The sequence below is a fragment of the Callorhinchus milii genome, unplaced genomic scaffold (assembly GCF_018977255.1).
Source record: "Callorhinchus milii isolate IMCB2004 unplaced genomic scaffold, IMCB_Cmil_1.0 Scaffold5, whole genome shotgun sequence".
Taxonomy (NCBI): domain Eukaryota; kingdom Metazoa; phylum Chordata; class Chondrichthyes; order Chimaeriformes; family Callorhinchidae; genus Callorhinchus; species Callorhinchus milii.
This window is the reverse complement of record NW_024704746.1, coordinates 11589086-11615268: the sequence shown is the minus strand read 5'-3', so window position 1 is coordinate 11615268 and position 26183 is coordinate 11589086. Positions and strand designations below refer to the sequence as shown.

Here is a 26183-nt window from a genome sequence, read left to right as displayed (position 1 = left end):
AGCTTGCGGTCCTCCCAACTCCGCGCCTGCGCAGTGCGGGAGCCCGGCGCGAGTCCCGTCCGTTGCAGAAATGGCGGGCAACGCCGGAGAGTGGTGTCTGATGGAGAGCGACCCCGGGGTCTTCACAGAGCTCATCAAGGGCTTCGGTGCGTCCTCTTGGCTGTGTTATTTGACTCCATTGTTAAGTCCACGGAGGGCGGTGGGGAAAGGGAGGAGAGGGGGGAAGCTCGCCGGCCGGTGTCTTGCTGGGTCCTGTGTGTGTGTGTGTGGGGGCGCACAGAGCAGAAGCGCCTGGGCCTTTGGGGCTGCCGCAGGTTTGCCTCGGTTTCCAGAGCGATCTGTAGCATTACATGTTTAAGTATGGTCTCTGATTGCTTCGCTTTTATATGTTCCCGACTTATTTCTAGGCTGTAATCGTGATTGACTCATACCGAGCAACTCTTGGGATTCGCCACGCCTGGTCCTACCCTCCCATCTGACTCAGTTTAGGGGCCTAATAAACTACACACACACACCACACACCCCCCTACACTCCCGATAATATTGCCATTCGCTTCAAAGACTCGGAAGACCCGCTTATTTGCTGCGCAAATCCGAACCCGTATTGTTGATCGCGAGGCAACCGTAACAGCAAAAGGTTTCCAAGCGTCGCACCTTGTGTTGTAAAGCAAACGTTTTGAATGAAAACTTAAAACTTGCAGAATATCGTGTTTCGATTTGGTTGCGTTGATCAGTTTGCCTCTTTAAAACGGACTTGGAGCCATTTCCCTATCGAGCCAATAGGCTGGAACATATGCCAAGACTACATACCATTTGGACACGTTTATCTTGCCCGGTAGAAAACGAACTCAGATAATATACGTTTCATTTTGGATCTCTGGCTGATTAAATGCACATTTCACTGGATATTGGTCCATGGTGAATCGTGCAGTCATAGTTATATTGCCCGGTGAGGGTTGTTTATATAGCAGAATAGCTACACGATGAGGCTCTGATTCCCTGTGCCTCCCGCGCTCTGCCGTTTTTTTTAAAAACAAAACGTGTTAACAACATGGTTCAACAGAAGCCAAGGCAGAAGGAGCCGAAAACACTTTAGTTCGATGTCATTGAGATTCTGAAGTGATTGAGCTATTGTCTGTAGAAAGTGCAGAGCATTTTTACAACAGCTTGAATTGATACAGGTAGCACTCTCGGTGTAGATACTGTAATTTTTCCGGAGGGTTCTCCGATTCTCTGAACCCAAGTCAGATGTTCAGGAAAGCATTTTAAAATAGCCAATAATATGCAAGCAGTCACACACGGTTGATTTAGAACAATTTTATACAGCTTCTTTGGCTCCTGTAGCTTCCCCAATTACATAAGAACTTCTGCACAGGTGAGTGGTGCAAAATCTGCAAAGGGGAGCTGGAGAGTTTGAATTGCTCAGGCTACGGTGACCATGTTTCTTTACCATCAGTGTTATTCGTGCAGACCAGTACTACAATTGGAAACCACCAATTTTGATGTGTAAATTATCTCTGAAGGCAAGTAGGCCATATATTGGGTCATGCGTGTGGATCTGTATAATCCTTCACAAAAGTGTTAAGTAGGAAATTTAATAGAAAAACAACTTCACTCAATTTTCTCATCCTCAATGAATGTAAAGACAAATGTAGCTGTATAGTTTAAAAAGCAGAGGCACTTTTCAGACAAATTCATGGTTTCAGAACAATTCTGCTTTCTGGGCAAGATTCTGACTCATTCATTAGTACCAGCAAAATATACAGATGCTGGTTAGGGATATAGGTGTTACCTCAGGCCTGAGGTAGAGATAGTTACTCGTAGAACTTTCCCAAACTTTGACCAACTACATTTGACCACCACTTACTTGGTGATGCAATGTATTGGAATGTCCTAGGTGCACTGATGCAAATGACTTGGTGGCAGGGTTACCCCTGGATCCCTGATTGCACCTGTTCACAAAAATTCGGCATAACAAAAGTAGTTTCAGGAGGCTGGTAAGCAACACGTTGGAAAAGTTGAATCTGGAAATGTTGAAGGTATGCATAAGGTTTCAGTTGATTGGAGGGTGAGGTAGTGGCGGAATCCTGGATATAAGTGCTGTTTTCTTTTCCAGGGTGTAAAGGAGTTCAGGTAGAAGAAATCTGGAGCTTAGAACCGGAACATTTTGATAAGTTGAAGTAAGTAAACAGTATCCTGGCCTCATTTATTTCTGTGTATGTATGTGTGTATATATAGATATATAAAAACAAGTCACTTGGAGTGATGAGTTATCAGCAGATTACTGTAGTTGTCTTAGAACATGTATCAAAATCCCATTTTTGCTCTTCATGATTCTGCACATTGTGGTTTCTAACACTCCTGGTTATAATGGTGATTGTAGTTGATTTTTTTTGATGGGAAATAAAGTGATGTTTGATCAGAATGTTTACCATCTAGGTAGTGAAGTTGAATCAACTAATGGAAGTAATAAATGCAAAGATGTATGTGTAAGAATCATTTCATGACCTATGGTACCGTAGAGGCAAAACTGCCATATATGTGAATAGCCTTCATCATAATTTGAGATGGTAATATGTAATATTTATGTGTGCTTTGTCACTTATTAAGTTCACAAAAACAATGTGTTACACACTTGAATAACAAACAAAAAAAAACTAGAGATCTCTAAAGGTTCTGTGCACGTGCATAGGGGGAAGGGGAGATTAGGAAAGAATTAAAGACCACAGTTGCCGAGTTAAATAAGAAATGTTCAAGAAGTCACTGATTGCATCTATGAACCTGTTCGAATACAGTGCTTTCATGTTTGATATCCCAAAACTGTTTGCAATAACTGCCAGATTTCAGTGTTGGCATGCTGGCAACCTAGATGGTAAACAGGAGCTAACATATCCTGTTATGTAACCATGCTGGTGATTGAAATCTCCACTTTTTTTTTTACAAGCTTCTTCTGGTACCAAGACTGTATTTTCATTACAATTGCGTGTATTTGCTGTAAAATTTTAACCTTAGAGGTATGCATAAAATATTTTTAAGAACCCATAATATGCCAAACTATCTTTAAAGCTCAGAAACATTCTTTAAAAATAGCCTATTTGAAAAATGAATGATAAAAGTAGAACACAGCAGTATCAACAACCTATTTTCTGCTTCCAGACCAGTTCATGGCCTAATTTTCCTATTCAAATGGCAGCCAGGAGAAGAACCAGCAGGATCCATTGTCCAAGATTCAAGACTTGAGAAAATCTTCTTTGCAAAACAGGTAGGTCTGAACACTCAATTTTACTGTCTGTATACATATATTTTGTTTCCCTCAATCCCTCGGCCTTGCCCGCTCGCTGTCCATCTTCAAATCCTGCCAAAAGATCTTCCTTTTTGATCGTGTTTACGGTCACCTCCATCTCCCCCAGGCCCTTTGTCAGACTCCGCCACTGTGAAGTGCCCCGGCTTGCTACCCCGTGTGAAGGGTGATATAAAATGCAAGTTGTTGTTATAATAATAATATAGTAGTTCCTAAGTGTGTTTGCAACCTTTTGCGTTTTGTTAGTTAAAGTCCTGTGCAATGATTTTGTGGTTTTTTTTTTGCCTGGCAAATAACCTGTTCCTAATGTTAGCTGATGCTGATCTATGCCAACTGCTGGGAGTTACACAAGGGCATCTTGTTTATGATTTGCTCTCTCTGGAGATATGCCTGTTTTTCATTATAGATTCCTGCAAAATAACACAGGGGAGTAAAGTGAGGGGCGTGGGGGGGCGGGAGCTGAAAAAGTTAAACCTCCATTTCTGTGTTTTAGGTTTATTTACCCACTGTTTGGGGAATAAAATCTTTTAGAATTCTCAACTGCGGAGTTGATTGTTGATATCAGTTCTACAGGTTGATCACATGTGAGATCTCATGTTTTAAGTCCAGTTGCATATAGTACCGCGTTAAACATGCCACTGATTGACACAACAGCGACGACAACTTGCATTTATATAGCGCCCTTCATGCCGGATGGCGCCTTGGAGCACTTAAATTCCTTCAAGCTATTTCTGTAAGAATGGACATGTGCTGTGTTCCTGCAGTCCTGATCCAAAAAGGTAAATATTTTGGGCAGATAGAAAGTTTACTTGAATGAATGTTGATCAGACTCCCTAAATTGCGTTACTGAGTACATCTCAGGTATGGAATCTACTGGGAGTCATTGCAAAGTGTGTGGAATCTACTACGAGTCACTGCAAGGGCTGGGTTGCACAATGACTTGCCTTTTCACTGTACGTATTTCACCTTTAANTTTTTTCTGCTTCAGGTTATCAATAATGCTTGTGCTACTCAAGCCATAATCAGCGTATTACTGAACTGTAACCATTCTGATATAGAGCTGGGAGAGACTCTAGGAGAATTTAAAGAATTCTCACAAAGTTTTGATGCTGCTGTAAGTATAAGTATAATTGTCTCAATGCAGATCTTCTGACATATTTACGTTACTCGACTCTCAGAATAAAGAATAACTTTTCAATAAAGGTAAAGTGGACTGGAAAAATGTGCACTACAATGTGACATCTGTACAATACAGCCAGTATTAACTCCTCAGTGAAAAGAGATGGTGCATCACATTCAGCTTGCAAAGATTTGGAAAATTCTTCTTTTTAAAATTTAGATGTTCTTGTGTGTCACAGCTATACTCTGTGATTCTTTCAACTAAAACTGCCTGCTGCAAGTAACCATTTTGGACTTAATTCCAATTTAGTTCAGGTTTGGGAAAGCAGTGTGAAGCTAACCAGATGGCAGTAGTTATGTAAGCACTGATTTCTTTCTGATCTTTTAAAACAGATGAAAGGCTTGGCCCTAAGCAACTCTGAAGTCATTCGACAAGTTCACAATGGCTTTGCCAGGTATGGAGAACCAGCAACACATCCCTTGTTTTCTTGCACATTGTTCTCAAGGGCATTTAAATTAATCTGTCTCTTTCCTTACTAGGCAGCAGATGTTTGAGTTTGATGCGAAGACCGCAGGAAAGGAAGAAGATGCGTTCCATTTTGTCAGTTACTTTCCCGTCAATGGAAGGTTGTATGAACATGATGGATTAAGGGAAGGACCAATAGACTTGGGTAACTATAATCCCGTTACTTAACAAGCCTTAGCCAGGACTGTTTGCCAAACAATTTTCTTGTTTCATGCATTTTCAGTTGGACAATCCAAGCTAGTTGGAGCAGAAGGTATCCGGATAATCAAGTTTGGTGGAATAATTGAACAGTTGACGAACATTTCTCAAAACATTTCTGTCACCATGTTTTATCTTTAAGGCCATCCATGGCCTTGCCCCCTCCTACCTCTCTAACCTGCTGACTCCCTACCAACCTGCCCGCTCCCTCTGTTCATCGGGCTCCGGCCTGCTCCATGTCTCCCGCCCGACCCGCCCTACCATTGGTGGCTTTTGGCCTCTGCCCCCATGCTCTGGAACTCCATCCCACGGTCCCTTGCCCTCGCTTCCTCCCTTGCCTCCTTCAAGGCCAATCTCAAGACCCTTCACTTCGACCATGCCTTTGGTGTCCCTCCCACCTCTCTGCCTTCGGTCACCCCTACACCACCCCTCCCTCATGCTCAGTCCCCGATACCTGACTGTTCAGCGCTTTGGGACGTCCTCTCGACGTGAAAGGTGCTCTATATATGTACTTATTGTGCAATCTAGAGTGAGGAAGCGGAATCAATTCAGGTTCCACTTCTCTCTGGTCCTGCCCTGATTTTGGTACATTGTGCTGATAACATTCCTTTCTGACCTCTTTCATTGGCTGTTCTTCATTGACTGTCAATGATAGTGTGCTTTTTATTATTGGAAGGTAAACAGTGTAAACCAATCTTGTCCATTTATGTACTCTACGCACCTTTCAATCTAGGGGAGAGGTTGTCACCGGATTTTGTTTTGAGCAGCCAGATGTTCGACACGTGGAAACCCATCACCGTAGATATAAGTATCGAAACCTGGCAGATTTTGTTATAATCCTTGCATTTGATACAGCACTTTTCACGTCTTCTAGATGTCTCAAAGTGCTTCACAGAATATACCGTGAAGTGAATTGACTGTATATTTGCGGACGAAACGCAGCAGCCATTTGCGCACAGCAGTGTCCTACAACAGTTGTGGATTGAAGTGGCCAATTTTATTAATGTTTTTTTTCTTGAGGGTTTACTAACAGGCATGTGGAGTAAGGAAACTTCCCCAAGATTTCGCCCTCCCGGGAATCGAACCCAGGTCTCTCACTTGCGAGGCTAGAGTGTTCTCAATTTAGGCTCAACGACGTGATAAGGTGCTATGTCAAATGCAAGGATTATTATTATCAGATAACTCAGCACAGACCAATGAATATATTTACTGACATCATCTTGCACTTATGTGTGATTTTCAAGAGTTGAGCTAAAATTTATATCTAGAATATTATAATTTATGAATTATTTTATACATATATATGTTGAAATTCACAGACAAAATATACAGTCACTAGTAAAATCCTGTGAAGTGCCTTGAGATGTCCTCCTGATATGAAAAAGTGCTATATCAAAAGCAAGAATTATTATAAAATTTATTGTAATAAGTGTTATTTGTTTCCTAGGAACATGCAATCAAGATGACTGGGTTAGTGCAGTGCGACCAGTCATAGAGAAACGAATACAGAAGTAAGTCTTTATTTCCTTTTATTTCGCACAATATTGTTTGGCTTACAGCTGATGTTTTAGTCACATAAGAGCAACTTATTCTCAATGATCTATGTGTTTACATATGCATTTATTGGAAATTATTGCATTGAGGAATGTTAACCAGTGGAGTTCAACAGGGATTGCTGCTAGGTCCACTGGTCTGTCTGATCATTCATTAATGGTTTTGATTAGGTAGATTTTGAAATGTGCTGACAGTTCGAAACTGTGTGGAAGGGCCAGATGTTGTTCAGAAGGATCTAGAAGCTTATTACTTGGGTAGACGATTGTCAAGGAACATTTATTGCAGGTAAATTTAAGGTTATTCAAACTGGAGCTTACAGCAATCATGTCCATTACGCATTAGTACTCTGTTCATTTTAACTCCCATTTAGCGGGCTAGTGCTTTCAAGTTTACGTCCCTTATCACTATTCCTGAGGGAATTCATGAAATCCAAAATGATATGCATGATATTATTTACAGATACCGAATGGGGAACCACTCAAATGCAATACAGTGGTCCTTAGTAAATGTATAACTTAATCAAACCATGTGCTGCCACTCACTTCATTTCCACAAATACCTGATTGTAGCATAAAATATTCCCAGTTATCTGGTCGTTCATGTGTGTTGTACAAAGGTGCTTGAACCCATTGTTGATTTTAAAGTGTGGAAGGAAGAAACATTTACACTTTCGTAAAGTGCTTATGTAAGAATGAATTTCTAAATGAATGATTAATTGACTGAGGGACTATTTACCAATTGGCGACTGTTTGCCACAGTTTATAGCTGCCCTATCCAAAGATAAATTATCTGTTTATTATGGTCCCAATGTATATAGTTTAATGAACCTGGTTTAGTTGATGTCAATACTTTTCAGACAAAATTCACTGCAAAGGTCATAAAATCCAATAACTGACTGATTTTAAAAGTCTATTTTATGTAGCACGATGGGGGGAAATGTTTTCTGTCCTAAAACCCTTAACATTTACAAAGTAGTTTAAATTGATTAATTTTCCAAGGTTTAAAATGTTTAATGTGCAATTTTTGTTGTCTTGGTTTTATCACAAAACCAAATTAAATTTTAATGAAAATTTGTGGGCTCTTTTTACTCCAGGTACAGTGAAGGAGAGATACGGTTTAACCTTATGGCAATTGTGTCAGACAGAAAGATGGTATATGAAAAAAAGATTACAGAATTACAGAGACAGCTGACAGAGGTGAGTGCATTTACTGGCACAAAGGGAGACCAGTGTACACCTTATGTTTGTTGATTTTTTTCCCTGTGTTTATTGTAAATGTAATATCTTTTTTGTTTATACTGTCAGAAAAATAAATGGAAATCTAATTTTTATATCTCCCTATTGCACTTTTAGGGAGTCTTCATTTCATTATCTCTGTTCTGAATACTTGCTTTCACTTTACAAGATCGTCAGGTCAGCCTGAGTCCACTTTGCACAGAGTTGCCTGTGCTTCCTGCTATCGCTATCCCATTCAAAATATCAGTTTTTTTAAAAATGCGTATGAAGATACCCAAAGGCTATTTACTTTTATATTGTAAATATGAGCATCGAATATTTTCAATTTATATAAATAAACCCAGGATTTTACTGTAAATTGCTGTAGCAGGCCTTTTTTCAACCTGTATCTAGAGGGCAAATGTACAGAAAGTTGTTCAATAGGATGTTTGAGTGTTGGAAATCTGTGTAAATCATGAGCAACAAAAGTTGCAAGTGAGTTATCAGCACTTCTTCAGGTGAGATGTTGAACTGACTGAGTCTCTCTGCCTATTCTAGTAGTTTAGCTGCACATTACTATGGCTATTCTGAAGAAGCGGAAGTTCTCCCTGTAGCCTAGCCATTGTCCTTGGATTAAATTTAGTTATAAGCATAGATTTGCTGCCATATCCATAAAGCTCACTGCATTTCTAAACCACTCATTGTGTGAAGCACTTTGGCAGTGTGATAAAGCGGAAAATCGAACCTAAGTATTAAGAAGATGACATTATTGGGAACTTCATTAAGTTGGGTTTTGCTAGAAATGTTAAAGCTGTTTGAGTGGCACAGTTTGAGAGTGTGATAATCTTGTCTCTTGCACAGAGTGGAGTAGTGAGGAGTTGTCTCTTAATGCCATTTGTGCTGTTTTCAAAGTAGGAGGGATAGGTTGGTGAATTTTCCCAAGCATCTGTCAGTGTTTCTGTTAAACGAGAAGACTCTTGAAGGTAATATGGATTAACGTATCCTTTCTTTCTGCTTTATCTCGGACAGGTAACTTCTCTATTTAGCACCTTCCAGTTACGAGTGGAAGGATAATATTGGTAGTTTAACAACAACAAAATTACATTTGTATAGCGCCTTTCACGTTGGGAGGACATCCCAAAGCACTGGACAGATAGAGTTACCGACTCGAGCTGAGGGTCGGGGTGGGGGAGGGCAGGGGGGGAAGCAGGGAGATTGAAAACACGGTCGAAGAGAAGTGTGTTGAGGTGGGTCTTGAAGGTGGTGAGGGAGGGTTCGAGGTGGAGGGACTGCGGGATGGAGTTCCAGAGGGTGGGTGCAGAGTGGCGGAAGGCCCGCCCGCTGATAGTGGGGCGAGAGCAAGGCGGGGGACATGAAGCAGGCCGGAGCCTGCTGAGCAGAGGGAGCGAACAGGGTGGTAGGGGGTTAGGAGGTCGGAGAGGTAGGGGGGAGCAAGACTGGAGGGGCTTTGAAGGTGAGGACCAGGAATTAAACTGTATCTTCTGTGTGATGGGAAGCCAGTGGAGTTGGGCCAGGATGGGGGTGATAGGTTTGTGGAGCCTAGTGCGGAAGAGAACACGGGCTGCAGAGTTCTGGATGATCTGCAGCCTGTGGAGGGAGGAGTTGGGGAGGCCGACAAGCAGTGAGTTTGTGTATTCGAGCCTCGATGTAATGAAGGCGTGTATGAGGGTTTCGGCGGCCTGTGGTGTGAGACAGTGCCGGAGCCGGACGACGTTGCGGAGATGGGGGAAAGACAGAGCGGGTCATGGCCAGATGTGGGGTAGAAAGGATAGTTGAGGATCAAACAAGACCCCGAAGTTCTGGACTGGCTTAGTAAGGTGGAGTGTGCAACCACGGATGTGATGCTGTCAGCGCCTGAGGTGAGAAGGCGCTGACGGGAGCCAATCAGGAGAGTCTTGGTCTTGTTGACGTTCAACTGAAGAAAGTTAGCTCTCATCCAGGACTTGATGTCTGAGACATTCTGTCAGGACAGCAGTGGCCCTGGAGTCGAGGGTGGAGACAGAGAGGTACAGTTGGGTGTCATCCTCATACATTTGGAACTTGACCCCATGTCTGTGGATTATGTCACCAAGAGGGAGCATATAGATGTTGAAGAGGAGGGGACCAAGGACAGAACGCTGATGAAAGCCGCACAAGGCGGTCCGGGGGCTAGAGGAGAAGCTATTTGAGGAGATGAAGTGCAGGCGGTGTGAGAGGTACGATCTGAACCAATCAAGGACAGCGCCGTGGAGGTTGAGGTGAGAGGAGAGGCGGTGGATGAGGATAGAGTGGTCGACGGTGTCGAGCAGCAAAGAAGTCAAGGAAACAGAGGGAGCCTTGGGTCACAGATGGACAGAATGTCATTTGTCACTTTGACCAGAGCTGTTTCTGTGCTGTGGGCGGCACGGAACCCCGATTGGAGAGGTTCGAGAAGGGAATAGCGGGAGAGGAAGGAGCGAAGCTGAGAAGCAGCAACTCGTTCCAGGACCTTGGAGAGGAAGGGGAGGTTGGAGATGGGGTGGTTGTTATGGGATAGAGAAGGGTCCAGGGAGGGTTTTTTAAGGATAGGAGTGATGACAGCGTTTTTTAAAGGGGTGGGAACGGTACCAGAGGACAGTGAGAGGTTAACGATGTCAGTGAGTAGAGGGGCAAGGAGGTGGAGCTTGGGGGTAAGGAGGGGGGGTAGGGATGGGGTCGAGGGAGCAACTGGTGGGTTTCATTAAAGCAGTGCCTTTTATAATTGTAGGATTTTTTACCAAATAAAAGGGTATTTATGGGATAGGGCTCATATGGAGAGGCTAAATCCAAATTATGCTTGAATCAGCCCGCCCTTATCAGGTGAGTTTGCCGCTGAAGTTGGCACAGAGAGCTCAGTGACAGAGACTGGTGGCGATGCCATGAGTGCAGTCAGTATTTCCCAATGCTAAAAATCAGTGCAGGGTTTTTTGAGCTTTCAGCAACCGATGATTTATGAGGGAAATAATTCCAGATAGGCTGCTCTATGTAGAATGAGCTCCAAATTCCACATAAAATCATATTATTGTCACATTTTCTAATTGGTCTTCACATTTTCTATAAGTGGTTTTAGCAATTTGGTAGATGTACTGGTGTATCGCTGAACTGACTGTTGCAAGTCTCAGCATCAACATTTTGATCTTTCCAGCCCAAAAGAAAGGTCCTACTCAAAGCCTTCGCCTTTCTCTTTCATTCTGATGCTGCGCATTTTTGCCCCAATGCTTTGCCTCAATCATTCAGCTGATTTGGGCGGTTCTCTGTAAAACCACCAGATGGAGCAATTTGTCTCACTGGAAGAAGGATAGGGCTGCTAGAAGCTGACCTGGTCCTTCTGTCAGTGAGCTGGAGTTCCTTCCAGTGGCTGGCATAGAGAAACTTGTTTGATGGTTGATGCAATAATGAGAACCTAAATTCACAGGCATGAAATGTGTTGTGGGTGAATTGTGCGCACAATGTGGGTGCGCGTATATTGTCATGAATATCACTGTGATGGTCTCTGACCAGTTTCCAAATTCAATGACTTTTAGCCTAAGCAATCCGTTTCCACTTTTGGGTTGACCTTTCCTCCATTTCAATTATTTACTTTCGTTTTCTCTGCAGTCTTTTTATTTGATTGTTTTTGTAAATGTTGTTGGCAAAATTGTTCTCTTGTTCTCTGGAGCAATAACTATTGAAAATCACATTTTCCACAAATTATGTATAGCATGGGGAAAAAAACAGCATGCATTTAATTTTGTGAGAATGCAGAATCTAACTTTTTGTTTAGCTTTCTCTCCCTCCCACCCCCCAGAGGTGGGGAATCTAAGCCACTCTCTGCAACCTTGTTAAAAGTATTTCCGTCAATGACTATGTAGTCCCAGTTCCTAGATAATAAAAGCTACCTAACTAGCTAGATTGGGTTTTCTTTGCATCTTTGAGAATTGACCAAGTGATTGGTGTGTGTATATATGGGAGTCTTTCTGGCTAAAATATATGGGTGTGTGTAGTCCACTTCTTCCCATGATGCCTGTATTCATTACCTCTAAAATATTTGCCTATTCAGTTCAAAGGAGATTTGGTATCATGTTGCTCCCTACTATGGAAATGATATTTTTCTACCCAATCCATGGTTACTAATTTCCTAGATCCTTGCATAGAGATTGTGGTGTCACGCAAGCTTTGTCGGAACTGTGGTGGATTGGGTTGAGTAATGGAGTGCCAGTCCGTATACGGTGCAACTCCATTAAAATTCTCCACCAACCCCACCCCCGCCCACCCACTACAATGGCTTGCCCCCAGCTAGCTGAAGTGCAGTACCTCAGACGTTGGCTAGCTACCTTCCCACATTACAAAGTGGCCAACTTCCAAGTTGTCAGGCAGCTACTGACATCACTCTCTGTGTGCTGCATGTGTGCACTGTGCACGTGACGTACCACTGCAGGAAGTGTTTTAAGAGTCGACCCGATGACTAAAATCGGCCATATTTTCAGATTTTGTTTACAACTTGAGATGAGATTGGATTCAGAGGACTGTATTAAAATGAGATTGCCATTTATATGTTTTTAGCAGATATAACTTAAATCAACCCAGCCATGAATGCTTCTGCTCAGCCATACAATTTAGTTCTTGAGATCTGTAATCACATTTTCCCCTGGGTTTTTTGCTTTATCTGTGGCTAGAGATCAGAATGTAAAGCAGTGGCATATAGTTTCTCACTTTGTGCATGTCATTTTTTTAATAGTTTTTTAGCTCTATTTGGAACGTAGCTCAAGGGAAACAGAATCAGTTTTGAGTAGATTTGACAGATTTCTGAGGATGAGAGGAATTACCCAAAGTATTGAAGGAAATGTTGATTGGTGAACGTAATGCATGCGGACGATAGGATATGGTTCACTGTTTGAACCGCCATACATTAGAAATCTAAACTCACCAGTGGCTTCCCTTCTATCTGTGTGATATTTCCAGGGAGGGTGAGGCTGCGTTTGTTCATCTTCTGTGGACTACTGCATTCCACCAGTTCCTACAAGTGTTTGGTAAGCTCCAGTGATGCTGTCTTTCCTGGAAGTGGGTCCCTTGTTCCTAACTGGGTTCAAGTTCTATTGATTGCTCTTCTGTGCTTTACTGGCTTCCCAACCACTTGGTGCTCTTCTATGACATAAAGATAGGGTGAGTTTCATCTCCCAATAATCTTTTGACAATTATTCTAACGTTTTGCACAATACTGCATGCAGATATGCCCACAACATTGCTTAATTGGTTTATTTCAGCTGCATCTCCCATTTAGTTATTCTTAGTCATTCAGGTACCAGACAATAATAATAATCCTTGCATTTGATATACCACCTTATCACATTGTTGAGACATCTAAAGGTGCTTCATAGAATGTACTGTGAAGTGATTGTGTATTTTGTAGGTGAAATGTCAAATTATGTCAAAGAATGATCCTAGCTTGGTCCAAACAGCCCATAAAATATCTTCAGATTGATCCATTCACTTTGTAAAGCATTCTTAAGTAATTTCAGTATTTTCTTGAAGCTTCTTTGTCTCTTTCAGGTGATTATGATTTTAAGCAGTTTTCTTTGTTCCATTCTTCAATGGCTTTTCTTGAGCCTCTTTTTGTCTTTGCTTTGAACCTCTGGTTTAAATTTCACCAACTTTTCAGCCATTTTGCAAGCCTAACATCCATTATGCCTTTAAGACAGCACTAAGTTTCAGTAACCTTTTTGAATGATTGATATTAAATACATGATGGACCTTAGAATGCTAGGTTCTGCAACAGTTTCGGATACTTTGCTGGAGAGTAGCATAAAAGGATAGTGAATCTCTCGTATGTTTAATTACTTTCTAATCTGTGAAGTAGCTATTCAATAGTTCTACAGTTTTCTTCACTGGCTCTGTGTCCACCAGGGAGTAGCTAGACTTTCCCATCTTTTTGGCTTCTGCAGATATTTACTTCTAGACACCTGCCATAGTCTTGCAGGCCTGGGACTTCCATTTGTTTTGTGATCACGGTCATATTTTATGCTTTTTATATTTTCCTCCAATTTATGTTTCTTACTTTCCTGCAGTTCTTTCAACTGACTTTTCCAATTTCTTCCTTCCTACTTTAGTAAAACATTATTTTCTTCTCATCTTGCCTCTCTGGGTTGCTGTACACTGGCTGAAGGATAGGCTACAACTGAAAGTTATAAAGGAGAACACCTAGGTGATTCAATTCCTTGATGGGAGTTATCAGACATTAGCACCTCCACCTGGAGACAGCCATCAAAACAGTGTTGCTGTTCGGTAATTTAGTGTAAATTTGCATCGCAATGCTTTGCATTGGGGTTCTGACGTATGTACTACCAACCTATATAATTTCTAGCCACCAGCAACTCATTTGTTTCAACATTCTTTGCACCACTCAAGAATTCTGTGACTTCCTGGTTTAAAGTATTCATTTACTGTCTGTTGTCTTCCCTTTTTGTCCACCAGTACTTTTGTAGGAATAGGAAGCTTGGATTTCCCATTAGCTTCCTTCCCCACACATTATAGCTTAGTTACTTGCAGAAATATTGCATATTTTGAGTGGAGCAGTCACTGTCTTTATGCTTCCTTCTTTTCCCACCTCCCCACCCCTTCCATTTTAAATATTATATTTACGTCTCTTTGTACTCATTTTAAAAGTGTGGAAAGTTATTCCCAGAAATACACCAGTTTGGAAATGATTTGGTAACCTGAAAGGATATTTGCTAGTAAAATGCTTATTTCTATTCTTTGTTTTCTCTATGCAGGAAGAACCAATGGATACAGATCAGAGCAGCAGTCTCATAAATTCCATACAATCAGAAGTGGCGAAATATCAGATGCTGATTGAAGAAGAAAATCAGAAATTAAAACGATATAAGGTAGGTTTCACTTAAATTAGATTAAAATCTGAACTGTTAAATAATTGCTATATTAGTGCTACATAACATTGGGGCTATATCTCATAATAAAAAGGCATAAAAGATTAGGAAAGGCAGACAATGTTAAAGAAAAATATAACGTCAAGCTTTTCAACCCCATCCCTCCCCGATAGTTCCACAAGATTGTCTAATGAGGAGCACAGGCATACAGGCTGCTATGTCTCTGGTTCAATTCCCTGGTCATTGCCAAGTTAACTGATTTCAGTCGACGTAATGCAAAGTCACAATCGGCCTCGGTGTTCCAACCTGGGGAGGAGAAAATCTAGGTCTATTACTATTCAGTAATTCTGCTAAAGGTGTGCATGTGTGATCGTAAGATGGTTACCGGATTGGGTTCGGCCTCAATACTCCCTGTACTTAAGTAGCCTATTGATACTTAATGTCGAGCATTACTTGTGTATAGTCGCCACTTGGGCTGGAAGGTGCCTAGAGCCCTAGCCAACAAAAAGGAAAGGGAATCAAATTTGGTGAGGAAAAGTATATTTGTGTAAATCTGTCAGAACTGTCTTGTAGCGAAAAATGTATTGTGGTTAAATATTGTGATATTCTAATACAGGAAAACTGTTGCTCCTTAATGCACAAATATTTACCTGTCTCCATATCTCTTCTGCTTAACTATGGTCCGCTGCCTTCCATGGGCAAGATATCTATCACTTGGAAAGGGTGGAACCTTCTAGGTTATAATCTCACTTGTGATTTGCAAATTTGAAATCTATTCTCTATAGTTTTGTTCACAATTCTGCTTCAAATAGCCTGTTTATATCAGCATTACCAATGGCTCCTGCCATTTCAAAGAACTGACAGATGTCTTTGTTATCATTCCATCTTTTCCCTAATAAAAGTATACTTCTCCATGGATTCAAGCTATAAGTCCCAGATTCACCCTTGTAGTTCTTCTCTGAAGCCTCCAATTTGTGGAACCTATTCTTTCTAAATCCATGTTGACTGCTAGGTAAGACATTCACAGGCAAAATCAAATTTGCCTTTCGCTAGATATCTTCCTTATAATGCTTTCAAACATTTTACCCACAGGAAATGTTATATTAATAGGTCTATGATTTCCCAACTTATGTCTCCTTTTTTGAATATTGAGTTGTCATTTTCTATCCTTCAGTCCTGAGATCCAGCTCTCGTCCTTTTGGAGTCCTAACAATATTAATTGGAGCCTTGCTTATTTATTTGACAGTTCAAGAGTGTATGCCCTGGTACAGCTGTATTGATGTGATTTTATTCAATGTGCAGTTGGTGGAATAGAATTAAAATATACTTTTGATGCAGAACAAAAGAGTAGAATATCTGAAATACTCCTCGAATTGTTCAAAGATTGTGTGAACTTGCTTGTTATCTGAATGAGTATGTTGTATCTATTCCAACAACAGTTTTTGTACTAACTGTTGTGCTGATCTTGATTTAGATTGAGAACATCCGAAGAAAGCACAACTATTTGCCCTTTATTATGGAACTATTAAAGACGTTGGCAGAACACCAGCAATTAATACCACTAGTAGAAAAGGTGAGCTTCTTAAAGTGTTCCTGACTTTGTAAATATTCAGTACAATAAATTTGTACTGTGAATATTAGTGCTGCAACCGTGAACAAATCAACTTCTTACCAGTTTGTAATGTGTCAATAACTGAATTTGAATATATCAATGACTGACCACTTAATGTATCAAGATGTTTTGTTGAGTATCCAATGGAATTATCCTGTGTGCAGTCCAGCCTTCATGCATTGATGTGCTATAACATGGTGTGATAGTATCTGAATTCTCTCCTCTGATTCCAGAGGAGGGTCTGTGGTTTGAGCAGGTTATTTTTGGACATGTTGAGTAGAGATGAAGAGCTTTGCCTGAGAGAAGGAGGGAACATCCTTCAATTCAAGAGTCAATTCAAAAAGCTGGTTCAAGAGCAGTTATAAATGTGGATCTGAGGAGGGTTATTTAACATACATTCTTATTCGGGAAGTGCAAGGTGGCAAGAGGTGACTCCTACTGTTGTAAGGAGGAAAGCTAAACTACAGATTCAAGTAGCCTAGGAATCTTAGGCTGTGTTCGTGCCCTCTAACCTCATTTGACAGTGCAATGTTAAGAGTTTGTCATTGGGGGTTTAATGTTACTTTTCTTACTGTCATTTAAGGTTGGTTAGCCATAGAGGAAGGCTGGCCAGGTCAAACAAACCTCACCACAAGAGAGAGCCCCTGCAAACTAGGATTGGAACAAGTGCTGAACTTAGACTAGATGTTTGTCTACATTCTACATTCTCCACACACCATAGCATTGGGTCATTAGGAATTTCGTACAGACAGCTTTCCTTTCTACTCAAAGCAAATATTAAATTAATCCATGGTGGTCTTGTTTTGCAACGTCAGAATGCTGTTAAATTGTTCTTTTTGTTAAAGAAATAAAACGTTGCACTTTTTGGGGCATGCACAAAATAACCGAACATATTTATTCATCAACATTTAGGCTAAAGAAAAGCAAAATGCCAAGAAAGCTCAAGAAGCCAAGTGAAACCTTCCTCCTATCAAAGTTGTGACCATTTGCTGCTGATAATTCTGTTTTAAGAAGTGGAACTCCGACCTATAGCCCAGTAGGCTTTTGTCAGATACTGTTAATGGGTGCAAAGCACTTTCCTATTTGTGATTACACGTCTCATGTACAAATCATTTAAATGTTTCCCATTTGCCGTTTGCATGCATTATACCCCCATTTTTAAATACAAATGAAGTTTTATTTTTAATCTGTTACTTCCTCTCCCACTTACTAATTGTTCAAAGTGCTGCCATTATTTTATGATCCAGCTTCCAAACAAATTCCATCCCCCCCTCCCTGTTTCGTATGTCGCATTCAATAATTGACTGAGTGCATGACAGGGTAATAAATGCAAAATAAAAATTACCGAAAAAGTACTCCATCCGCTTCTTTCATGTCTTTGCCCTTCAAGAAAGATCAACACAACTTGCTGTGGTGAGTTGTGTGTGGCTTGTGGTCAATATTGACTTACCTGAAAGAGGAAATGAGCTTTGTCACTTCCATTGAAAGATTTAACAGAATTAGAATTTATTCACCACTAAATGTTATTGTTAGGTTATGGCTATTCATACTGGCATTTGGGAGGGGGAGTTGGATTTTTACTCCCATTTCAGGGAGTCTAATAAGCTACTCTGCTATCTTGGCTCATCAAATTGTTTTTTTATTAGCAGTACTAGGGTAAGAGACTCGATATTAATATATGGATGTCTTTTACTAGTTTTGTAGATATGGGTTGCATTAAGGAAATAACTTTTTAAAGAAAATAAAATGGTGTGATTTGTTTAAAACGTCTGCAAATTTCAGACAAAATAGGAAGCAAAAACCAATAACTTATCAGTCTCATTGGTAATCTCCCCTTCACCCCTGACCGTCAATTTTAGATCCTTGGGTAAAATTAATGGGGCATCAGCCTAAAGCAGATTGAGTAATTCATTGTAGTCTAGGCTTGAACATGGTTATCATGCTTCCTTATATTTTCACCCTAATTGACATCCATCCCTCTGCATGGACTCTTCCTTAATTGAGGGGTTACAGGTGACCTCTTCCAAGGTGTTGCTATACCGTTCCCCATGTATCCACTAGATGGTGCTCAAGAGCAACACAAGTTAACTCAGTTTCAGAATTCTGATATTCCATTCAGGCAAAGCCTATACGATAGTTTTGTATTAAAGTTTAAAAATGTGCAAAATTGTGGGAAATTCTTAAATTCAGGCTGGATTGGAAGCTGTTTTTTTTAAGAAAGGTTTCTAATAGATTTGTAGTTAACAAATGAATCAATAGAATATTACCCAACTAAAATTATTTACTGGGAAGAAGGAATTAAGGGATATAGAAATTAAAGATTTTTTAAGAAGAATTACTTCATATATGTATTGGGGTTCAAGAAATTGAAAGTCAGAAACAAGTGGAGTACTTGACAGTATCAACAACAATGGAAATGCTACCAAGCTCATCAGACAAGTTTCTTGGTGCAAACAGAGTGCACCTTTGAGTCTCACCAAAGTTAGTGGGCACTGAAATTATCCCTGCTTTAACCTGATGTTGGGAGAGATTCTAGAGGATTGTAATTAGACAATAGAGTGGACGATTTTTAAAAGGGTCAGAAAAATAACCTGAAAACTACAGACCAGCAGGCTGCAAGAATAAATGTTGATACAATTTTGACGAATTTAGTGGGAGAACAGTTTGTAAAGTAGAACATTCAGGGCATGTCCTGTTTAATAACCTACTGGAATATTTTGGACACTTCTTAATGGGATGGACATGTCTTAAAAATACACTTTTTTCTACATCTATATTTTCATTAAAAAGTATCCACAAGATGGCAGAATATTTTAGGCCTCAGTAAAGTAGCTCAGGCGTATGCACAACCTATCCCCCAAATAAGCTTTATAGCTCCTGCCACTAAGATGTTCTGAAAAAAATGTGCATGTGTGGAAAGACTTTTAAGTACTAAATGCAAATATGTTTGATCTCACTTTTTTTTTGTCCGGGGTGGGTGGCGGTAGGGGGATTCCTCTCCTATTTTCTTTCCAGAAGATGTTTAACCAATGGAGGAATATGGTTCTACAGTCCTGGTTGCCTCCATGCATCACCCCTATGCACATTCTTCACATGTGAGCCCAGACACTAAATGTCTGCAGGCTAAAGGGTTGCTCACAGAATGTTAAATTGTGCCTATATTGTATACGTGCGAAATAAAGCATGAGCGGTGTGTACGAAAAGGAGCTTGACTGTGTCTTGACAAAGAAGATCAACTGGATGATTCACGCCATAAAATAATCTGCCCGTTAAGCAAAGTACATTGAATCAGGAGACACTGAAAGATTTAGGTACAGGACTATGCTGAGCGAGTGGATCGTAGTCAGATGACAATGGGATGGGTTGACGTCAATGGAATTGGAAGAGGAGAAGTAAGGCTGTATTCCTGCTGTGGAGCACGATCACCAGTAATACATGCTGAAATGTGCTCTTGTGAAATGTGGATGAAGTCCAGTACTTTCTAATCTCACACATGGATGACCACTTGTGGGGAGGTGCTGGTGGACCCCTAGCAACCACGGAACTTTGTCAGCAATTGTCGGCAACAGCGGTGAGAAAAGTGGAACAGAAATTGTAGAAGTGCAGAGTAGCTTGACCGTGTTAAAATATGCTGCGTGAGAAGGGGACATCTTTGATTATGTCAGGATGGGTGAATGTATTGAAGTGTTTGATTATCTTTGGGGTCAGGGAGTGCAAGATAGAGTGGGGCAGAAGTGTGTATTTGGATCATTTTCATTAACATGCTTAATGGATTAAATGGCCTTTGTTCAATACTTCAAACTTGCTTCATACCTAACACTCTCTTACCAGTGTTCCCCTTTTAGTAAAAATAAATGGCAGGAACCCACTGCAGCAATAGAGTTTCCTGTGAACCGTCGAAAGAGATTGCAACAGCAACTTTCTATCTCAGCTGCATCTTCAGCCCTATTAAAAAAAAAGCTTATTGGCTTTCAACAAACATTGAAGCCAATAAACTAGACAGCAAAAATATTAAAGCTCCATAAAATAATAATCTTGGCATTCAATATAGCCCCTATAACATAGAAATATCTCAAAGCTTTTCACAGTTTTTTGTGAAGTGTATTTTGTAGGCGGACACTAAACCAATTTGCTCATAGTAATATCCCACAATAAGCCATGAATTGAAGGACCAATTTTATCTGATTATAATAATAATCCTTGCATGCAGGCCATGCAGCCATGGCCTTGCATTGCAGGCTGAAAGGGGGTCGATGGGAGCTTCTCTTTCCAAGTTATGGGATTTGTAACATCCACCTGAACAGGCAGACAGCACCATGGTTTAATGTCTTTTCCAAAGGATGAACCTCCAACGGTGCATCCCCCCTGTGTTGCATTGGATTATGAGTCTACAACCCATACCATATACTTGTTAATTTCCCTCTAAAACTTTTAAGTAGTGCATCACACATTTTTTCTCTTCAATTTTCTTCTCCCTCCTAAAGCCATCCTTTTCTCTTTGGTTGGGTTACAATTTCCTTGGGCACTGATCACTCACTCGAATGGCCACTATCAATAAATGTGCTTTGAAAGTAAGTGTTAGCAGGTTGTTTGGCTGTGGGATTCATAGCCAAACTCGACAGCCACACAGCTTCCAGCAGGGTGTAGTGGGGCCCCTGGCTGAATTTTTCCATGAAATGCGAAGTATTTACATGAGAGATCCGACTGACTAACAGAAAGTTGTTTTAATGCAAATAGTATTTGTACTGTAGGAAAAATAGGAGTGTGTTTGGAATGGAAAAACAGACATTTGCATAGCATGTGGTAATAAAAGCAGGGCTTTATTTTGTGTCTGCAGTATATGCAGATAAAATGTTCAACTGGGCCGAACACTGAATGCAACGACTTCAAACCTTAGCTGTCTTACCCGTCTCCCAGAAGTATTGCTTTGGCTTACAGGGTTAAAAGGAGCCAAGTGCGAAGATTCCCACTTGGGATATGCATGACTTCTATCCAGAGATCCATCCTGAAAAGGATGAAGTGTGTTTGTGGATGTTGCAAGAGGAGAGAATCGCATACAGCTTTATTTCTCCTTATCCTCCCCACATTCAAATAGCCTCAACACTCACAATCTAGACTTGCCCATGAAGGTATCACCCTTGTGGAATCCTGCAAGGTAGCCAGCGCCTGTGGAACTGTACCTGAACTAGATTCAGGGTCTTAAAGGAGGAGAAACAAATAGAAGTGGAAGACCTGTACAGTTATCAACATTTATCAGGAACATTTAATCTTACCTCACAACAATGATAATAATAATAACCCTTGCATTTGATACAGCACCTTATCATGTTCTTGAGACCGGGGGTGAGGTGTGTGGAGTAAGGAAACTTGCCTAAGGTTTCGCCCAGCCCAGGAATCATAATAAGTCCCATTCAATATTACAATTGCACTAGACATCTGTGTTGATTTTTATATTTTTTGTGCATTTACACTTACATAACAGCTTTCATGCAGAGGGAAACTGTCCCATTTATTGATTAATCCCCCCCCCACCATTTAAAACAGATGCCTGGCGTATCTTTTGGTTTCTGCCATTACACTAATTCCTAGTTCAAATTTATATCACTTTGAGCCAGCCGCTATGAGGGGCTTTACAGCATCTGGGAATTACACCCACCCCCACCAACCCACACTGCATCTATTCCCCCCACCCACCTGCCCTTATAGCGTGCCTCATAAAAGTGAAAACAACATAGTGGAAAAATTATTAACGAATCAAAGGTCAAGCTCCACGGACAATTTCTCATGGGTTATTCTGGTCAAAATTCGTCGTGGAGGCTTTTTTTAAAAAAAAATTGGAACAGTTCCTTAAAATAAAACTCAACAAAATGTCTTAAATTATTTTTACATATGTTTCTGAGGTTGTAAATGGCACTGCCCCCAGATGGCTGGAACACTTGAGTTATAAAAACACTAATGCTTGTTTTCTAACTGTGTTATTTTTGTATGTTCCTGACTAAAATGCAGACCCTGGAGGCCATTGCATGTTCTTCGCTATCACTACTGATCTTATTATTGAGTAAAGAAAAATCCCAATCTGAGAAACTGATGGAAAAATCACTTGTCTTAGCAATGGTCGGCGATAGACCTCTCTGTGTGCATTGTGCATCAGAAGAAATCTTTGAACTCATCATCTTAGCTCAGCCTCAGAATTCCTCTCTTCCCCCACAGCTGCCTCATTTTTTAAAAGAATCAATACTATGTTATCTGTTCTAATTTATGGAAATGATTCTTTTATGATGTCCTAGCTGTATTATTTCATGCTTCACAAGTAAAATTCACTACCCACAACAACAACATTTACAGAGGGCCTTTCACATTGGGAGGACATCCCAAGACATTCGACAGTCAGGGGTCGAGACCTGAGCATGGGGGAGGGGTGGGGTAGGGGTGAGGGAAGACAGAGAGGTGGGAGGGCGACTGAAGGCATGATTGAAAAGGAAGGTCTTGAGACCGGCCTTGAAGACCTGCCTACCCAGGGAGAGCCAGATTATGTGAGTAAATTGTGGAGTCCTGTAGCTCAGTGGTTAGAGCACTCGCTTTGCAAGTGAGAGACCTGAGTTCAATTCCAGGCAGAGGGCGAAACCTTGGGCAAGTTTCCTTACTCCACACAGAGCCTAATAATAATCCCTCTAAAACAAAACAATAATAAATTGGTCATTTTCAATCCACAACTGTTTGTGGGACACTGCTGTGCGCAATTGACTGCCGCGTTTCGCCCACACAAAAAAAATACATTCAATTCACTTTACAGCATATTCTGTGAAGCGCTTTGAGACGTCTAGAAGACGTGAAAAGCACTATATCAAATGCAAGGATTATTATTATATAAATTCAAAAAGGAAAATATGCTGCTTCTACACTACTTGTTTGTTTGCCCCGGATAAAACTTGTGGTGATTTTTCTTGGCTGTAGCTTTCCCAGAAGACAACACTGAGTTGGATCTCCTGTTGCATCCACAAAGAGGTCCAGAATTCAATAACGAGAAATTGTAGTTAGTACAAAGTGACCCAGTAACAATATGCACATCCACAGTGTTTATTTTTACAAAACCATCTCGGATCATTATTTCATCTCTCATAATTCCCCTCCAACCCTCTTATTTCAACCCCCAGCTCGGGTGCAAACCCTTTACTGTCCAGCTCTTTGGGACGTCCTCCTGACGTGAAAGGCACTCTATAAATGTAATTTTGTTGTTGTTGTAAATGTAATTTGTTGTTGTTTTTATTTTTCACCTCTATACATTGTTATGTTTTCGTCCCAAATTTCCTGGCAGCATGAATTGGCCAAATAATCATCTAAAGGCTATTTCTTCTGGATTTGACTTGTGCTATGCCTGTCCTATAATTGCTTGATCCTGACTGACACGAGCGCTTAAAAATGGCATTTGATTCACCAGTGCTGCCTGTCCGCTGTTGACCGAAAAGAATTAAAAAACAGAATCAAGTGAAAGCTTTCACCATTTGATGCTGTTACTATAAAAAGTTGAGACACTCAAGAATTTAGTTCAATCCTAATTTCATGGCTCCATTAGTTCTACTTTCCAATTAATTTAACAGTGCTGAAAATGGCTAAGAACCAAAGGAAAATCTGGCCACTTATTTCAGCTCACTTCAATTATGCCTTTGAGACAGCTTAAATTGTTAGTTCTCTGGCCTGACTGATGTTGCTCTGGCCTGACTGGATTACTGCCGAACTGCAATACTGGGCAGCATTCACCCTTTTGTAGAATTCAGCGATTTGGGCAAAGATAAGAGCATTTTGATTGGACTCCGGCGACTGACGTTTGCTAACAATGCATGTTGTGTTGAGGGCTACAGGTTTGTTAAGATCTGCAGATATTGACCTTGTTCTCCCACAGCTTGTCAGTTTGCCCCGTGGTCTATAAAAATAGGAAGTTTCTGTTTTTTTACTGTGTGGAGTGTTTACAGTGGTTGCTACCCAATGGGTTCTGCATACCATTCCCTTGGCGTATTTTATGTTACTGAGTGGAGACTCTTTAGAGAGACATTTTTAGAGCATTGATTCATCTTTTTTTAACTGCAGCCTTCAGTGGTTTCCATAGTAAAAAGCTAAAACATGTTTATGCTATTGGATTTGTAGTGCCATTTTTCCTCTGTCACACCACATTACAGGTTCCTGGTTTACTGGCATTGAGTTTAATGTTATCAGTTTTATACGTTTTTTAATAAAATAAAACTCATATTCTAAGTGTTTTTCTCCTTTAAGACACTATTGACTGGGAGAGTGTGCCAAGGGACAGCCTGCTCCAGCCCCTTGCTTGTGTGCTTCTTCAGATGCCTCTTAAGAGGTTTCTGAAAGTGGCTTAGGAAACCTGGTTTACCATTTCCTTACCCTTATACTGTGTAAGAAAGTGTCTGATATATTCTCTTTCCCCTACTGCAAAAGTTAAGATTGAGAATCTATTACCTAGAACCATAGAAATGTACAATACAGAAGCCCGTTCAGCCCATTCAGTCAGTGTTTGTCCTGCTCTTTGAAAGACCCATTTGGTCTCATCTATCCACCTTTTCTGACCCAGACCAAACTCTGTACCCACATCTCATCAGTTCTGGCCAGGGTACACTGGCTCCCCATCACAGAACGGATCGACTTCAAGATCCTCACTCTCGTGTTCAAATCCATTCACTCCCTGGCACCTCCCTACCTCTCTGACCTCCTCACTCCCCAATCCACCACCCAGTGCCTTCGTTCGACTTGCACCGGCCTTCTGCTCGTCCTTTGCTCCCTCCGCCCCGCATCGGATGTTGTGCTTTCAGCCACTATGCCTCCAAACTCTGGAATACTCTCCCTCAATCCCCCGCCCTTGCCCCCTCTCTCCCCTCTTTCAGGTCACGCCTGAAAACTTTCCTCTTCGACCTTGCTCACGGTCAACTCCCCTCTCCCCCTGGCTCGGAGTCAGGCTCCACCACTGAAGCACTCTGAGACGCTACCCTGCATGGAGGGCGTTATAAAAGTGCAAGTTGTTGTTGTTGTTCCCAGGCCCCTGCAAATTACTCCACTTTTATTCTGACGTTCTTGTGCTCATAAGGAATATGATTTTTTTTGGTTTCCCTGTAGTTTGTATCTTAGAACTGAAATAACCCATCCCCTAGAGGTGTTCGCTCAGGAGTTCGTGGAGTCCTGTAGCTCAGTCGTTAGAGCGCTCTCTTTGCAAGCGAGAAACCTGAGTTCAATTCCAGGCAGGGCGAAACCTTGGGCAAGTTTCCTTACTCCACACGCCTAATAATAATCCCTCCAAAACCAAACACAATAATAAATTGGTCATTTTCAATCTACGACTGTTTGTGGGACATTGCTGTGCGCAATTGGCTGCCGCGTTCGCCCACAAATATACAGTCAATTCACTTTACAGTGTGTTCTGTGAAGCACTTTGGGACGTCCTCCCAACGTGAAAAGCGCTATATCAAATGCAAGGATTATTATTATTATTATAAAGTCATCCTATTCAAAGTCAACATTTCATCAAACTAGTTTGCTTAAATGAGACCAAACCAGGCTGGTATGTGAGGTGTGCCAGTGCAGAGAAAAAGCAATATCCTCCAAACTAGGTTTTCCTCGGCATTCATTACTATCAATGTAAAATGTAAGGAAACGGAGCATTATAAAACAATGTACTTGACTGTGCTGATGTAAAATTTAAATTCCGAATACATACTTTGTGGCTGTAATGAGGAACTACTACAAGGGAGCAGTCACTCAGGGTTAATGTTGCAGA

At 41.0% G+C, this 26183-nt stretch overlaps 1 protein-coding gene across 1 annotated transcript; it reads left to right on the top strand.

Moving 5' to 3' along the window:
• The first annotated feature begins 51 nt into the window (after nt 1-51).
• Nucleotides 52-17736, top strand: uchl5 (ubiquitin carboxyl-terminal hydrolase L5). Its single transcript, NM_001292172.1, has 11 exons — nt 52-146; nt 2117-2180; nt 3157-3262; nt 4290-4415; nt 4814-4875; nt 4961-5091; nt 6592-6655; nt 7792-7894; nt 14680-14793; nt 16268-16366; nt 17318-17736. Exons 1-11 carry the CDS (start codon nt 71-73, stop codon nt 17360-17362), a joined length of 990 nt encoding a protein of 329 aa, NP_001279101.1. The 5' UTR covers nt 52-70; the 3' UTR covers nt 17363-17736.
• Nucleotides 17737-26183: the final 8447 nt, after the last annotated feature.